Here is a 17,219-nt window from a genome sequence, read left to right on the forward strand (position 1 = left end):
TTATGTGCTGTCAGTTGGTTACTCAGTGAGCCCTGACAGCACACAGCCCCCAAACTCTGGGCAGTGGTGGATACAGAAAAACCTCCAGGAGGGGGTGCTAAAGATATCTTGAGCTACCTTTACTTTTACCGTAATCAAGTCACATGCAGAATTTAAGAAAGTTTCAATTAAACTGATTATCCACATATACAAGTCAGTGCCATCCTATGATATAAAAAAGTTACAATTGTGGTTCTCTTCCTTAAATGATGAATCCTGTGTGCCTATTCTTCCTGGCAATAGGACAATCCTTCCTGCAATAGGACAATCAATGTCAGGGTGAGCATTCAACAGAGCTAAGCCAGCCCCCCCCCCCAGGGGGTCCACAACTCTTTTGTGGATACGTGCGTAGCGAGCATGGGACCCCGAGCTAGTGTGGCCTTCCTTCCTTTCCGGGCTGCTTACCTTCCTTTTCCGCATCCTTCCCCATACCCCATCTTCGCCCCCCCCCCCCCCCCCCCCCCCGCCACTTCTTTCCTTCCCTTTCTCCCCCTCTGGGAGTATGTTTTGTGCCTACGTCTGGAGACGGACGCTTAAAAATGTAACACATTCTTCGCTTTCTCTGCTTAAAAGTCTTCGCACTTCCTTTGTCCTTCTCTTTCCCTTACCTCTTCTCTTCACCCTTTGCTCTGCTGCGGCGTTTGTGAGACCTCTCTTCTTTCCTTTCCCTTTGTTTTTCCCTTTCTCTTTTTTCCTCCCTGTGCGTGTCTGAAGGTCAACCCACGTATTTCCATGCGTAGCCGGTGACAGGGTAACACATAATTTCCCATCCCGGGTAGACAGGTAGGACATGTACGTACCCCCTGGTAATGGCCAGGCCCAGGGAGGGGTGATTACCTGAGCTGATACCTTCCGAAAGTGCCAATTGGTCCCTCTGTCCGTTTCTCGGGAGGTGTGAACAATCACCTAAGGCGGGAGCACCCTCAGAGAGGGCCCCCCACAAGGGAGGAGCGCGCCATCGGAGACGCCAGTAATCATGGGGGATACTTCTGCAATGGTTTCCTCATCTTTTATGTCTGCTCACAAGCGTAAGTTCAATGAGTCTTAGTCACAGACAGTTCTTCCATTGTTGCCACAGTTCCTTGTTGTTTCTCGGTCTGACGAAGGTCACGACTTCTCCACGGTCAACCCTTTCATTATTCAGAAAGGTGTCGACGCAATTGCAGGTCCTATAAAGTCTTGTTCCAGATTACGAAATGGCACCTTGTTGTTAGAAACAGTCAGTGCCCTCCAGGCACAAACATTGCTGCGTACTTCACTGCTACACACCTTCCCTGTCCGGGTGGAAGCGCACCGCACTTTAAATTCCTCATGTGCGGTCGTTTATACACACTCCCTCAACGGATTGTCCGACGAGGAAATTCAACACTACCTGTCTGACCAGGGAGTAACGGCTGTTCATCGAGTCATGAAAAGGGTTGACACGAAGATCGTTCCAACCCGTACAGTTTTCTTGACATTTGACAGAATTCAACTCCCATCGAACATAAAAGCGGGCTATGAGATAATTTCCGTTCGCCCTTACATCCCAAACCCTACGCGTTGCTATCGGTGTCAGCGGTTCAATCATACCAGCCAGTCCTGTTCCAATCCGGCCAAATGTGTTACGTGTGGCAAGGATGCCCATGAGGGTGCTTGTCCACCTCCATCCCCTCGTTGCATCAACTGTATGGGTGACCACGCTGCTTCCTCTAGAGATTGCCCCCATTTTTAAAGACGAAAAGCTCATTCAGGAAATCAGAGTGAAGAAAAAGGTGTCGACCTTTGCTGCTCAAAAATTATTTGCCAGTCGAAAGCCCACTGTGCCTCAGACAGGTAAATACAGCACTGTCCTTGCCTTTCCTCGGCCAACAAAGGAGGTGGCCATGCAGACTTGTGATCTCACCTTTAGTGCCACGGTCGTCAGATCGGCCAGCGCAAAGATCGCCCATTCAACCTCCCCACTTTCGCCTGCTCACTCTATGGCTCACCCTTCATCGGGTTCTGCTAAATCTCGAGCCCCAAAATCAGACACCCGGACTTCCAAAAAGAGCCTACTCGTGAAGATTTTTATGTACCCCAACTTCGTCCTACATCTAAACATCCTGTTTCCAAGAAGGCTAATAAGAAACCCAGTTCCTGTCCTTCTCCGCCATGGTGTGTCTCGTCTGAAACACCTCTTGGCAGTAGCCGCCCTCGGCCGTCTTCTGTGTCGCCAAGGTGCGCACTGCTGGCGGCCGATCAACCAGCCGATCACTGGTGGCAGGAGCTGCTCCTGAACAACCTATGGATCAGGATCTTCTGCCTTCGGCTGAATGCCGTTCCATGCTGTCGATCGCAAGCTCTGTACAGTCGTTGAGTTGAGGGCAACCTTGGTCACATTCTTCCATTTTCTGTCCACCCTATGTCCATTATCCATTGGAATATCCACGGCATTCAAGCCAATCGGGATGAATTGTCGATCCTCTAACGATCCTACTCGCCGGTCATCTTCTGTCTTCAGGAAACAAAGCTGCGTCCCCACGACCACTTTGTTTTCCCCCATTTTCAGTCAGTCTGATTTGATCTCCCCTCTGTTGCAGGCACTCCAGCACATGGAGGACTCGTGATTCTTCTCCATGATACTCTCCATTATCACTCAATCCCCTTAAACACTTCCTTCCAAGCTGTCGCTGTCTGTCTTTCCCTTTCTGGATGCACCTTCTCTCTTTGTACTGTATACATTCCATCGTCCACAACAATGGCACGAGCTGATCTCCTTCATCTTCTTGGTCAGCTTCCACCCCCCTATTTGCTGGTTGGGGACTTCAATGCCCACCGCCCGCTTTGGGGATCTCCACATCCATGTCCGCGTGGCTCTCTATTGATGGACGTCTTCCACCAAGCGGATCTTGTTTGCCTCAACACTGGGGACCCTACAATTTTGTCTGCCTCCATGACAAATTTCTCTCATTTTGACCTTGCGGTCGGTACTGTTCCGCTAGCTCGGCCCTTTGAATGGTTCGCCCTTGCTGATACACACTCGAGTGACCACTTTCCGTGTGTCCTTCGATTGCAGCCACAACTGCCATATATGCGCCCGCGACACTGGAAGTATCTAGCGACATTCGATGACCGTCACTTTCCTAATGTAGACGATGAGGTCACTCATATTACAGACGTTATTCTTACAGCTGCGGAACGTTCAATACCTCGCACCTCCCAATTGCCCTGGCGGCCCCCCAGTTCCTTGGTGGAACGAGGCATGCTGTGACGCAATACGGGAGCAGCGACGTGCTCTTCGCGTTTTCAGACACCATCCTACTTTGGCCAACTGTATCCGCTATAAGCAGTTCCGTGCGCGATGCACAGGGTGTATACGGCCCGGGACATCCGGGAGATCCGGGAAAAACCCGGGAATTTTTTCATCCGGGAAAAACCCGGGAATTTTTTTGGAATTCCGGGATTTTTCATTGTTTTAGATTTCAGTTCGTTATGTAGGTTTGACGTGTAAGATCAGATACGCTGACAAAGAACTTTAGTCCACTACTGCTGAATAATACTGCAGCAATGAAACATAAATCAGAGAATAACACCAAAATAAAAGTTTAGTTGGATAGAAAATGGGTAATTTACACAATGCACAGACCAGTTTGCCGACACCTAAAAGTGTCAAAGGCTTTAGGTCGAAGATTATGCAGTACGTCCGTAACAACTAACGTGCATTCGATGTGCGTGACGTCACAACTGTTTAAATTTCTAACAGATCACCAGAAAATATTACGAATAGTGGCTTGAGATGCGTTACTTTCAAAGTAAATTTCCATGCAAGATGATTTATGTTACGTGTGAGAATATGCAGTGAATTTCTTAAATCACAGGGCTTTATAACTCTCATTCAAAACGTAACACTGAGGATCAGTTATTTGAAAAATGTCGGGCCCAGAAGATAAGTCATTTATGCCACTATTTAAAATTTTACCGGCACATTTGTATTTGATATGACTTAACATGTAACACACGCTAAAAAAAGACCGAGCTTCAGGTTAGTTTTCATATTTAATGTTCTTTCATAGATAAAAAATTATGCAATCGATGCCAAAAAGTGTAATTGACCTTCAAAAAAAATGTGCATAATGTGTTACTGAGCAATGTCACAAGTCTCTTCATGCCAGAACACTTAGACTTTTCTACGCAACTGATAATCAGTTTGGCACGATTTTAATTGCCAAATTAGAGCCTGTTAGTAGGCCTACGGACTTCCTATCATTGTAGGACTAATAACAGTGGATGCCAATAGACGATGCAATTCTCGTTCGTACATACACATATGCTTACGAGTTAACCGGTGTAGAAATGCACTTAGCTGAGTTGAGCGAGCTCGGCGTAACTTCGTAACGTACACGCCGCGGCCTGTCTTTCTCATAGGCCTCGTGCTCTGAATAACTGCCGTCATTCGCTAGCGAGGTCACGTGACATGAGCTATGACTGGCTAACAAAAGTGCATCGCTCAACGCAATCTCTATTTTAGAGTTTCGGAAGCTACCGTGCTGTAATTTGTGGAATTTGTGTAAATACTTTCGCAATACGAAAATAATTGTCTCGCATCAAACAACTTTCCAAACGCATTGTTTTTCCAGGATTTCGTTTCCTAAAGTGGTGGGACGTCCTCCGCCGGTATAAGACCTTTACGATTCAAAGGACTGATACGTTTTACAGCTCCGAGGGAAAGTATACTGTTACTTAACCCGGATGTATTTTCACCCATTTTATACGCAATTTCATCCGGGAGAAATTGTGTTTTTAACCGGGATATCTGGGAAAAATCCGGGAATTTTTTTTTCTTGTCCACGTAGACACCCTGGATGCAGTCACGTCATCCGTGATACCAAGAAGGCAAGGTGGGACTTTTGGAGTGTATGGTGAATTGCCGTTTAGCTTGGTGGCTGGAGTCCCACAGTCTTTTAACACCTGCCCAATGCGGTTTCCGAAAGCATCGTTCTGCAGTTGACCATCTTGTTGCTCTCTCCACTTATATCATGAACAATTTTCTCCGGAAACGTCAAACAGTAGCAATATTTTTTGATCTGGAGAGATCAGACGATACCTGTTGGAGGACAGGCATCCAGCGCACACTGTTCTCTTGGGGCTTTCGAGGTCGGCTGCCCCTTTTTCTTCGCGAATTTATGGCAGAGCACACATTTAGAGTGCAGGTGAACACTACTCTCTCCCATACTTTCTCCCAAGAAAATGTGGTACCCCAGGGCTCCGTGCTAAGTGTTGTACTGTTTGCCATTGCCATAATTCCAATTATGAATTGTCTCCTGCCTGATGTCTCAGGCTCCCTCTTCGTGGACGATTTTGCTATCTACTACAGCTCTCAACGGACCAGCCTTCTTGAACGACGTCTTCAAGGATGTCTCGATCGCCTCCACTCTTGGAGCATCGAAACCGGCTTCTGCATTTCTCCCAGTAAGACCGTTTGTGTTAATTTTTGGCACGTCGCTAAATTCTTGGGTCTTACATTTGACAGAAAACTGTGCTGGTCATCCCACGTTTCCTATCTTTCGGCTCGCTGTCTGCGATCCCTCAACACTCTGTGTCCTGAATGGTACCTCCCGGGGAGCGGACCGAGTGGTCCTTCTCCGTCACTATCGCGCCTTAGTGTTCTCGAAATTGGACTATGGAAGCATAGTTTACTCCTCTGCTCAGCTATCTATTCTTCATCGTCTCGACTCTATCCACCACCGTGGATTACGTTTAGTGTCTGGAGCTTTTTACACCAGCCCTGTGGAAAGCCTTTATGCTGAGACTGCTGAACCTCTGCTGCCCAATTGGCGAGCTGTCCTTCTGAGTCGTTATGCTAGCCATCTGTCTTCCATGCCTGTTAATCCGGCCCATGACATTTTTTTTGCGCCTCCTTGGATTTAGGGTATGCAGGCAGCCCTTCCTCCCTACTACCACCGGGAGTCCGCTTCCGTCAACTGCTCCATTCTCTTTCGTTCTGCTTTCTTAAAACTTTCTTGGCAACTTGGGGTACAGCAACGCCTTGGCTCCGTCACCGAACCTGCTTGCTCCGTGACCTTTGTCAGTTTCCCAAGGATGGTATCCCTGCACTTGTTTATCGTCGGGCATTTGCTGCTCTATGTGCACAAATGAAGGAAGCCACATTTATTTACACTGACGGCTCAAAAACGTCATTTGGTGTTGGGAGTTCCTATATTGTTGGTGACACCCCACATCGATTTCGGCTTCCCGGCCAGAGTTCGGTTTATACTGCGGAGCTTTACGCTGTTCTCCAGGCTGTCCAGTACATCCGTCACCATCAGCGGGTACAGTATGTTATCTGTTCAGATTCTCTCAGCTCTCTCCTCAAACTCCAAGCTCTCTACCCTCTCCACCCTCTGGTCCACCAGATTCAGGACTGCCTCCACTTGCTGCATTTGGGGGGGGGGGGGGGGGGGGCATTTCTGTGGCATTCCTCTGGATCCCAGGACATGTTGGTATCTGTGGAAATGAGGCGGCCGATATAGCGGCCAAGGCTGCAGTCTCTCTTCTTCAGCCAGCTATTTGCATGATTCCCTTCGTTGATCTACGGAGTGTTTTATGTCGGCGTGTTGCTTTTTTATGGCATGCACATTGGTCGACACTTCCCAATAATAAATTGCGGGAAGTGAAAGCCCTTCCTTGCGCTTGGACCTCTTCCTCCCGAACGTGTCGTCGGGAGGAGGTAATTTTAACTAGACTCTGGATAGGGCACTGTCTTTTTAGCCATCGACATCTTTTAAGTGGCGATCCTCCCCCACTCTGTCCCCACTGCTCTCTGCTGTGGACGGTAAGACACCTTTTACTTGAGTGCCCCTATTTTACTCCTTTACACGCCCGTCTACAGCTGTCGCCTGATATATCTTCCATTTTAGCAGATGACACGCGCTCAGCCGATCGCGTTCTCGAGTTCATTAGTGCCAGTGAGATGACGTCAGTCATTTGAAGCTCTTTTTGGGGAGAACCAACTCCCTTCTATAGTGATTTTTTAAGCTTTCCTTCTGTTTTTAGTTTCTCCAATTTTTCGAGTTTTGTTCGCATTGCTGCTGGTTTCCAGTTTTGCTTTTTTTACCTTTTCCTAAGTCACAGACTGGGCGCTAATGACCGTAGCAGTTTTGCGCCCTAAAACCCTATCAAAAAACTTAGCCATGTCTTCGTACGCCACAATGTTGAAAAACTTCTTTCTACTATAGCAGTTGATGCAGGTAGACAAGCAAATATTTTGTACTGTGTGTGCAAAGTAGGATAGTCAGATCTAGGACAGACAGACAATGCTTGCGTAACAGAATCACGATCATTAAGGGCGTTCTTGCTTGTTTGATTATATTGAAGAATCTCTCCCATTAGTCTCTTTTTAGTCAGAGTGATTCTTCTTCAAAGAACGGTAGTTCAGTTAAGCACTGATTCGATATATGTGCCAGATCATTACTGTCATGTCACAGTAGTTGTGAGGGCAAAAGTACGTTGAATTTTAAAAGATAAATATTTTCTTCAGCAAAACGTTCTCTCGTGTCAGTCGTAACATGGTTCAGTGTTGGAATAAAAACAGTTCTTTCCCAATATGTCGTAGCATCATCATTATTATCAGTTTTCCCTGTCTCTCTGTCTGCCTGTAAGGTGACGAACACTCATCTCCACGTCTAACTATCCCATAATTGCCTTCGCCTGTTCAACAATACGAGCACAGTGGCTGTCAGCATTAGCTCTCATGCTGTCGTACACCTTCAGAGTCGAATCTAATTTTGCTTTTGCCATCGCGACGTCCGAGCTAAGGTCTTGTAAGATTTTTCTGACAGGATATGTTCTGCTCATAATGTCACTCATTGTAAATAGTGATAATAAACTCGCAATTAGAGAAAGATCGAAGGAGAGTATTGGCTTTGGCATCCGTTGTTCTGTCCCTCCAGCACTGTATTTCTTTAAGAACTTTGCAAACTGTTCCAAGGTCAGCTGCGAATTGAATAACATCATCATTTAATGTTTGCAGTACACTCTGATCCATCAGCTGTAGGAGTGGTGTAACATTTAGGGGCAAAAACTTAGCCACAATTTCTACATCACATAATTCCTCAGCACTGGAGTGAGATGATGCGTTATCAATCAAAAGGATTGCACGATTTTTCCTTAGAAAACCGTCGAACAGAGAGAACAAACTGACCGTGAAACTGTTCTTTGAACAGCTTACGATCCATCCATGCTTTTTTCTGGTTGCAATAATATATGGGCAGGGACTTCATGTTGCAGTTTTTAAAAGCTCTGGGCCTAGCAGATTTGCCGATCAGCATTAAAGGCAGCGTGTGAGTACCAGAAGCGTTGCTGCACGCTAATAAAGTCACATGATCTTTCAACACTTTAAAACCAGGAGCATGGTCTTCTGCTTTTGATACCAGGCTTTGTGTTGGCAATATCCTAAAATTAAGGCCAGTCTCATCAGCATTTAAATTTGTTGGGGAGAATATCTACATCTACATCCATACTCCGCAAGCCACCTGACGGTGTGTGGCGGAGGGTACTTTGAGTACCTCTATCGGTTCTCTCTTCTATTCCAGGCTCGTATTGTTCGTGGAAAGAAAGATTGTCAGTATGCCTCTGTGTGGGCTCTAATCTCTAATTTTATCCTCATGGTCTCTTTGCGAGATATATGTAGGAGGAAGCAATATACTGCTTGACTCCTCGGTGAAGGTATGTTCTCGAAACTTTAACAAAAGCCCGTACCGAGCTACTGAGTGTCTCTTACGCAGAGACTTCCACTGGAGTTTATCAATCATCTCCGTAACGCTTTCGCGATTACTAAATGATCCTCTAACGAAGCGCGCTGCTCTCCGTTGGATCTTCACTATCTTCTTTATCAACCCTATCTGGTACGGATCCCGCACTGGTGAGCAATATTCAAGCAGTGGGCGAACAAGTGTACTGTAACCTATTTCCTTTTTTTACAGATTGCATTTCCTTAGTATTCTTCCAATGAATCTCAGTCTGGCATCTGCTTTACCGACAATCAACTTTATGTGATCATTCCATTTTAAATCACTCCTAATGCCTACTCCCAGATAATTTATGGAATTAACTGCTTCCAGTTGCTGACCTGCTATATTGTAGCTAAATGATAAAGGATTTTTCTTTCTATGTATTCACAGCACATTACACTTGTCTGCATTGAGATTCAATTGCCATTCCCTGCACCAAGTGTCAATTCGTTGCAGATCCTCGTGCATTTCAGTACAATTTTCCATCATTACAACCTCTCGATATACTACAGTATCATCCACAAAAAGCCTCGGTGAACTTCCAATGTTATCCACTAGGTCATTTATGTATATTGTGAATAGCAATGGTCCTACGACCTCCCCTGCGGCACACCTGAAATCACTTTTACTTCGCAAGACTTCTCTCCATTGAGAATGACTTGCTGCGTTCTGTTATCTAGGAACTCTTCAATCTAATCACACAATTGGTCTGATAGTCCATATGCTCTTACTTTGTTCATTAAATGACTGTGGGGAACTGTATCGAACACCTAGCGGAAGTCAAGAAACACAGCATCTACCTGGGAACCCATGTCTATGGCCCTCTGAGTCTCGTGGACGAATAGCGCAAGCCGGGTTTCACACGATCGTCTTTTTTCGAAACCCATGCTGATTCTTCCAGAGTAGATTTCTAGTCTCCAGAAAAGTCATTATACTCGAACATAATACGTGTTCCAAAATTCTACAACTTCCCTCTCTTATAGTTGCAAACTCGTGTAAGTATTCCTTCATTGCATCACGGTCAGAAGAAATCTTTTCTCCAGCAATTGGTAGCTGACGGATTCCATGACGTTTTTTGAATCTGTCCAACCAACCTGTACTCGCACTAAAAGACTCATTACCATTCATTAACTTGTTCAGGTAAACAGCGTACCTGTGGATCAGTGCTCCCCTCAAAGGAGTTCCCCCTTCTATTTCCTGCATAAACCGAAGGAAAAGAGTTTCATCCACTTTATTGTACTGGGACTGTTTCAAAGTCTGCTGAATTTCCGAGTGTTTTTCCTGAAGACGTTGCACAAGACTGTTCAAGCTTCACTAAGTTCTTCTTCCAGTCACAAATGGTTGCTTTACCAACACCCAGTTCCATTGCCAGTTTAGATACATTCTCACCATTGTCTATCTGCTTCAAAGCATTCAGTTTTTCTTTGAGAGTTAACGTTGTATGTCTCAGTTTACTCATGATGAAAATACGTACGCCACTGCACCTGAACGAATACAGTACAGCTGTTATGCGTGCCAGTGACTGATAACTAACATAACTAAGTGTTTTGTGAGCCAACTGACAGTGCACTGACCTCAGACACCAGAAAGGTCTCAACAGTGCACAACCACAAGGGCAGGGAGTGAGAGTGAGCCATTGTTCCCATGGTGTACCTACTTATCTGCTTGGTATACTTCATTCTAGAAACTCGTGACTGTAGTTCTGGCTAATCCGAACATGGCCCGGTCCCAATTAGTTCAGATTAATGGAACTCTACTGTATATTTATTTTTATTGCACTGTTTTCCAATGTGTTAAGTCCCATGAATAACATAAAAACTACGAATATTTATGAAACATTTGGCATTTTCTTTAGGTTTTTTAGAACTATATTGCACAAGACAAAAGAATTACATGTGGTTGAATTTTATTTTTGTAGGGGACATAATACTAGTGATTTGAATACCTGATAGATCCAGCAAATGAAAACAATCTGTCAAAGTATTCTGTGTTGGAAATTTGTATGAATCAAGTTGTGATTTGCTGACTGATAGTTACAGCAAAAGGCTGCTAAATGGTGATTTTCCTCGTGAAGAAAAGGAACTTGAGTTGTTTTGGCCTGAGAATAAGTGATAACTGTGTGTGTTAGTGATAAAATCATTTTGGTGGCAGGATTTGAATCTTTGCCAAGATCATACTGTGATCCATGTTCAAAGAAAAATCATCACAGTTAGAGAAATTTTATATACATTAATGAAACTCTGGCAAATTGGCTATAAAACCTCAGCAAGTATGGGTCAGCTGGGCAAAGGTTGTGTTCAGAATGTTACGTGGAAGACAGTAACAAGTTGGTTGTGGTTATGGCTTTGGTTTCATCTGATAAACATGTGCAGATGGAAGTATGTGATATGTTTAATAGTAGTTTGAGTTCTCTTGGAGCTTTGTGTGTTAGAATTCAAAGCGTCAGTAAACAAGATTTAAAAGGCTACATCAAACACAAAGTTAATCAGGCACAAAAGATAAGTGAATAGCATCACAAGTGACTTGCCTGCTGGTTAGTTGCAGCAGCCAACATGTCCCAGTGAAAATGAGTGCATGAATTGTGCTGGTTATACTCAACTGTTGTCAGACTTGAAATGAACAATTCTACTCACAGTTGAGAAAATACATATTCTCATATTGGCACCAAGGAGTTGGTTGATTTTTAAAAAAATCTCATCAGAATTTTATGTCAGCCATAAAGTTGAAACATTAACTTCTTTATTGAAACAGCCTAAACCAAAAGATGAAGAAAATCATTTTAATTGTATAGTTTGACAAATGTAGTCAAGTAAATTCTGGATGAATTCCTTTGTTGTGAGTCCGCTATTTCTCTGCTGTGTCGTCACTCGGAAGTGGTAGTCCAGCAAGGTATGTTGGAGTGTTGCTGAGGAATTTGGAAAATAGGAAATACATAATAGGTACTGACAAATTGAATCTATAAAATGGACTGTGAAGTGCACCTAGTCAACACATTTGATAAGAGCATTGCCCTTGAAAGAAAGTTGTTTGACAGTAGTACTTGCTTTCATGTGCCACTGACTTCTGTAGGCTTGCATTTAGTGTTAATGTATGAAGAACTTTAAAGCTTGTTCAAAACCTCCTTCGTATTGTCACTTTTATCCATGGGATTGGTAGATAGTTTAATTTGCCACAAGCTGTTCTTTTTTAAGATTTATCATCTGCCCATAAAGTCCAGCTTGATTACTTTATGTAGTAACACGTGTTAGATGTGGTCATTCGCTGCTTTTGTTAATTTGTTCATTTCTTTGACTTGTGTGTAAAATTTTATTTAAAACTTAGTTCTTAAACCTTTCAATATATCTTATGCAGTTACTTTTATTCTTTCGGAAGACTGGTATCCATGTGTTCTATATTGCCCTGTCTGTTACATATTATTACCCCTCTCTTTTTTTTCTATCATATTTCTTTAATTTTCTGTTACTGAAAACTTTGTTTTTATTCCTTAGGTGGTGACATTACTGGCAACCCTTACCTTGAGCCTCCTTCCCTTTTTGATGCCAACAGTATCAAAGAGCACACTTAAGAAAATTCAGAGTGATTCTTTTAAAAGGTGATGTATCTATCCAACATAAATAATTTTATTTTGTGACAATGTGTATTTCACTGTAGTTTTTATGTGCATCTGAGTTATTTATTGTGTGCGTGTGTGTGTGTGTGTGTGTGTGTGTGTGTGTGTGTGTTGTAAATTTTGGTAGTCTGTTGCAGAATTAAGTTTGCTGAAATGTCCAGGTATTACAGTATTGTACTCTTAAGACACTTGATGTTCTGGTAATTGAAATACTCAGTAAATGTTCATTCATTTTTTTTAGGTTAGACACAACTGTGCATACAGCATCTGAGGAGCAGGCTAAAGGAGTATCAGAAAATTTAAATGAAAAAAATAATATGAAAAGTAACAAAGCTTCTTCCCATATTGCCAACAAGTGCTCTCCTGAAATCAATATTGGGAAGAAAATTTGTGATGAAACAATTTTCCATTTTGGTGATACCAGAAGAGATTACAAAAGATCACCTAATGATGTGTTTGCAAATACCAGCAACAGTTCTGGTCCCTACAATCGTTTTAACAGGGCCAAATGTTATAGTACAGATCCATACTTTGAACAAGATCTCCATCACAGCCTTTGTAGCCTGTCACTGGGAACATCAACACGTCCACGTAGCAAAAGATGGGCATTTGAATCACGTGTGTATGGTGTCAAGGAGTTCCCTGGATTATTTACTGCAAATGATAGTAGACCAAGGCCTCTTCTTAGCCCACCAAGACTAGGAGTTCATAGGAATGTGACACGATCCCCATGGTCAGCAGGAGGGTATTGGCAGACACCTACTTCATTTGTAGCTGGTCATGATGGTTCTCCTTTATCACGATCATCAAGTCGCAGCTCTGGATTTGGATCTCTGAGTAGCCGACCAGCTGCAGTTGCTGCTAGCCCTCCAGGCTCACGTGCTGGTTCTGTCTGTGCAGGAGATGCTGATCGGTTTTCTGTACATTCACTGCCAGCCTATCCTCCAAATTTTCCACCAACGTACTTCCCCTTCTATGGTGGACCTTACTTAATGCCACATTTAGGAAGCTATGCAATGGCACCACCCTGTTATTTTGCACCACCACCCCCACCCCCTGCATCTGCTTCCCCACAGTCATCACCTGCTTTAAGTGATTCTGATTCAAGTTGTGCTTCACAGAAGGGTACAAAGCATATGGATGCACATAAAGGACTTATTGATATTCTAAAGGAAAACTGTTGGTTGTCATTTATAATTGGGAGCAGTCTTTTACTAAATGCTGCAGCCACTGTGTTCTTCATATTCATGAATAGAAATTTCTTAACTGGCGTTCCATAGATAATAATTCATTTCTCTTAGTCCCAGCCAATTTTTGCCTTCTTTGTCGTAGCTCAGATTAGGATAATTTAGAAGTGTGACCAGGCTCTGTTTTAATGAAGTTTTGCTCTGTACTGATGCAGAATTTGTATTTTATGTGAACGATTTTATAAGTTGAAATTTTTCATTTCACATCACTGGAGGGAGATAAGTGTCAATTGTGTAAATATCGATGTCAGATGTTATGAGAAGCTATTGCTTTTGATAATTTTTTTGAGCCTTGTATTTCACAGTTTTGTAAACTCCAGAGATTCTACTCTTAACAAATGTGTTTACAAAAAACAGATATTTATTGACAAGTTAGTAGTCATAAGATACTGTAGACAACCCATGGACTGGAGGTATGCGCTGATACATAATTGTTTGTTAAGCTGGTCTGTTACTTTTTGTTATATAGTGTGTTTATTTGTGTTCATGTAAAAACATTGTGTTCATAGAATGTAAATATCATTTGGTAAGTTATTCAAATGTTCAGTGTTGAACAGCATCCAGTTTTTCCCTTTCAGGAAAAGATTTATTACATTATAGGGACAGGTTTGAGTTCCTTAAATTTATACTTATACATAGATTGTACTGTCATTTTTGACAATAACAGTATTACATATAGTACTTGTAAGAGAACTGCACAAAACACTAGTCAGAGAACACTTTGTTCCATTAATGCAAGCTGTGAAAAAGTGTAGAATACTTTCTGAATTTTAGTTCACACTAAAGTTGATGGGAATTTTTTTTGAAGTAGTGGGCAGTATGTAATTACCAGTGGCACTGTGTGATGATAAAACATGTTTCTCCAGTTTGTGAATTTGCTGCGTGTATTGTTGATGAGTGACAGCACCCCATTTAAGGATTACCAAAAATCATAGGTACAAAATATTAATGTGGACTAAGGAAGTAGTTAGGAATTAGTAGGTTTCTAACCAATGCTGGAGTCATTAATTACAAAATCTCTCTCCCCGTAATTGGTGACAGTTAAAATGTAGCAACCAAAGATATACAGGTTTCCTATAGTTAATTTGCCGGTTCCCAGAACTACTAACCAAGAGTATTCCCTAACTGCCGCATTCAGTCACTTGTTTATTCTAAGACTGTCCTCTCCCCCCCCCCTCCAAAAAATAAATAAATAAATAAAAATCTGAAATAATTACTATTCATTTCTCAGTAATTATCTGAAGTGTGGTAAATCATGACTGCTGTAATTCCTATAATTTGCATCTCTTGTTTAGACAGTATTTTGTGCAGATCTTTTTATGCAGGAAGAAATGACTAATGTGTGAACAGCACATAACAAAGTTTTACTTACTGAGATTTCTATTGAAATTATTAATAACTCTCTGTAAAAATGATTCCCCCTTTGTCTAACTCTAAATGCTGTTCAATGAAAACTGCCATTATACCGTTATATCAAACTGGAAAAGTCCTATGCTTGTCTTCCTTGATGGATGAGATTTTTTCAGATTGTGTGTGTGTGTGTGTGTGTGTGTGTGTGTGTGTGAAGATATGAGTAAGTTATTTTTTTCGCAGTTGTGAAGAGTCAGTGTACATATTTTAGTTGCAAGATCTTGTTTTATTGTTGTGACTTCTCAGGTGATGTCTATAACTGCCATAAAATGAGTGTTAAGTGTATTTTTTTACGTGACACTGTTATTTAAAAATAAAGTCCTGCAAAAATGAATGCACCTCTCATACTTTGAGTTATTTGTTTATATTTCATTTCTGCCTCTATGACTACTGTAAGTTCAAATAAAGAGGTTTTATATTTTTTCTGGAATTAGTTTATTTTTGTGTTACTGGAACTTCAGAATTAACCCATGAAAAGATACGATTTTTGTTCAGTAGCGATGTTTACTTAGACATTTTTGTATGACACGTAATGGTTCAGTTATTGTGTGATAACCTAATGCTAAAACAGTATCTCGTATCAGTAGCTCACCTGTTATATTTATTTCTTCCCATTTGTACATTTGGCAATAATTTGTGAAGACAGTTTGACTTTAATTCCAAAATCTTTGCTAATTTCACGACTGCAGTATGTATGATATTAATAGGTATAAAAATGTAAATTTTGATCAACATGAGCAGTATAATAATAATGTTGTGTGACGAGGGCCTCCCGTCGGGTAGACTGCTTGCCTGGTGCAAGTCTTTCGATTTGACATCACTTCGGCGACTTGCTTGTCGATGGGGATGAAATGATGATGATCAGGACAACACAACACCCAGTCCCTGAGTGGAGAAAATCTCCGACCCAGCCGGGAATTGAACCGAGGCCCTTAGGATTGACAGTCTGTCGCACTGACCACTCAGCTACCAGGGGTGGACAACATTAGTAGTAGTTCAGTACATAAAGTATCCAACACTCAACATTCTAATCGTGGCAGAATTGTTTTCAAAGAAATAAAAATGTTAAGGACTGTCACACTAAGGTTGAAGGTCATGATACCCAAGTTAAGTGTAGAAGAGACTAAACTAAGAAGTGCTAAAGCTGAAGAGCTTAGTTAATGTAATGAGAGAAGATGGCAGATGTAGAAAGATACAGTCCAAGACACATTTTATGCATTAAATTGCCACTATTGTTTTGTTTATTTTTCTGTTCCCATCTTTTGTTGCCACAGGAACAGTGGACAGACTAATACAATTATTTTGATCTGAACAAGGTAATGCAGTGGTTTTTCACTTGACAGTTTTATGGAAGAAGTGTTTCCAAACTCATTCTACTGCTTAAGATTTTGAGTGAATGCTTTCATGTTCATGATTCAGTTGAAGCATTTTAGCCATGGATATATTAATAAAATGCATGTTCTTAATTGTTGGACATCAGATAGAGCAGTATGATCACATCTTTCGCAAGAGCTGTGTGCCTTCACAAGTCAGTTGTTACATATTTGTAAATGTCTGTATTTGTCACATATGCTATACAATTCACAGTTCTGGCTTAGTTCTATCATCAGATCTGTTACAAATAGAAGAAGAAGAACACTAATCTGACAAAAGTAAATTCAACTGGCCGAGGGTTAATTATACAGAAAATGTATGATTACGTAAAAAAAGTAACGCGATTAACAACTATACATACTATTAAAAGTATTCTGATATAGGTATCAACATCAGACTAACCATATACGTAGGTACATAACAATTGTTGGCCTCCAAACCATACCAGCATGTGTTACATACCTACGTGTAGTGAATCAAAACCACTTATTGTGAATTGTATAGCATACGTGATATACACTGACATTTATAAAGTAAGTGCCAAACACAGTCCCGAACTTTTTTAAACTTAGTCTTCAACTGATACTGTTGGTAAATGTATTCTGACAAAAAAGTAACATTTTTACTGAACAGAAACCATGTGTTAATCATGCCTGTGGCAGTACTGGATTCATCCAGCATTAAGAAATTGTCGAGAAATAAGCACTTGTTGAGAAATAACCATACTTCTACAAGAAACCAATGCACCTTGAGTGTAAAAGATAAAGATGCATCTTTACTTTGTTTTTA

At 41.8% G+C, this 17,219-nt stretch overlaps 1 protein-coding gene across 1 annotated transcript in view; it reads left to right on the forward strand.

Moving 5' to 3' along the window:
* LOC126175497 (uncharacterized) overlaps positions 1-15,486 on the forward strand; it is a 47,374-nt gene extending 31,888 nt beyond the window's left edge. Inside the window, exons 6-7 of the mRNA XM_049922319.1 lie at positions 12,278-12,381; positions 12,641-15,486. Of these exons, the coding sequence (XP_049778276.1) occupies positions 12,278-12,381; positions 12,641-13,679 (1,143 nt within the window). The 3' untranslated portion in view covers positions 13,680-15,486. The remainder of the gene's footprint in view (positions 1-12,277; positions 12,382-12,640) is intronic.
* Positions 15,487-17,219: the final 1,733 nt, after the last annotated feature.

This window comes from Schistocerca cancellata, chromosome 3 (genome assembly GCF_023864275.1).
Source record: "Schistocerca cancellata isolate TAMUIC-IGC-003103 chromosome 3, iqSchCanc2.1, whole genome shotgun sequence".
NCBI lineage: Eukaryota > Metazoa > Arthropoda > Insecta > Orthoptera > Acrididae > Schistocerca > Schistocerca cancellata.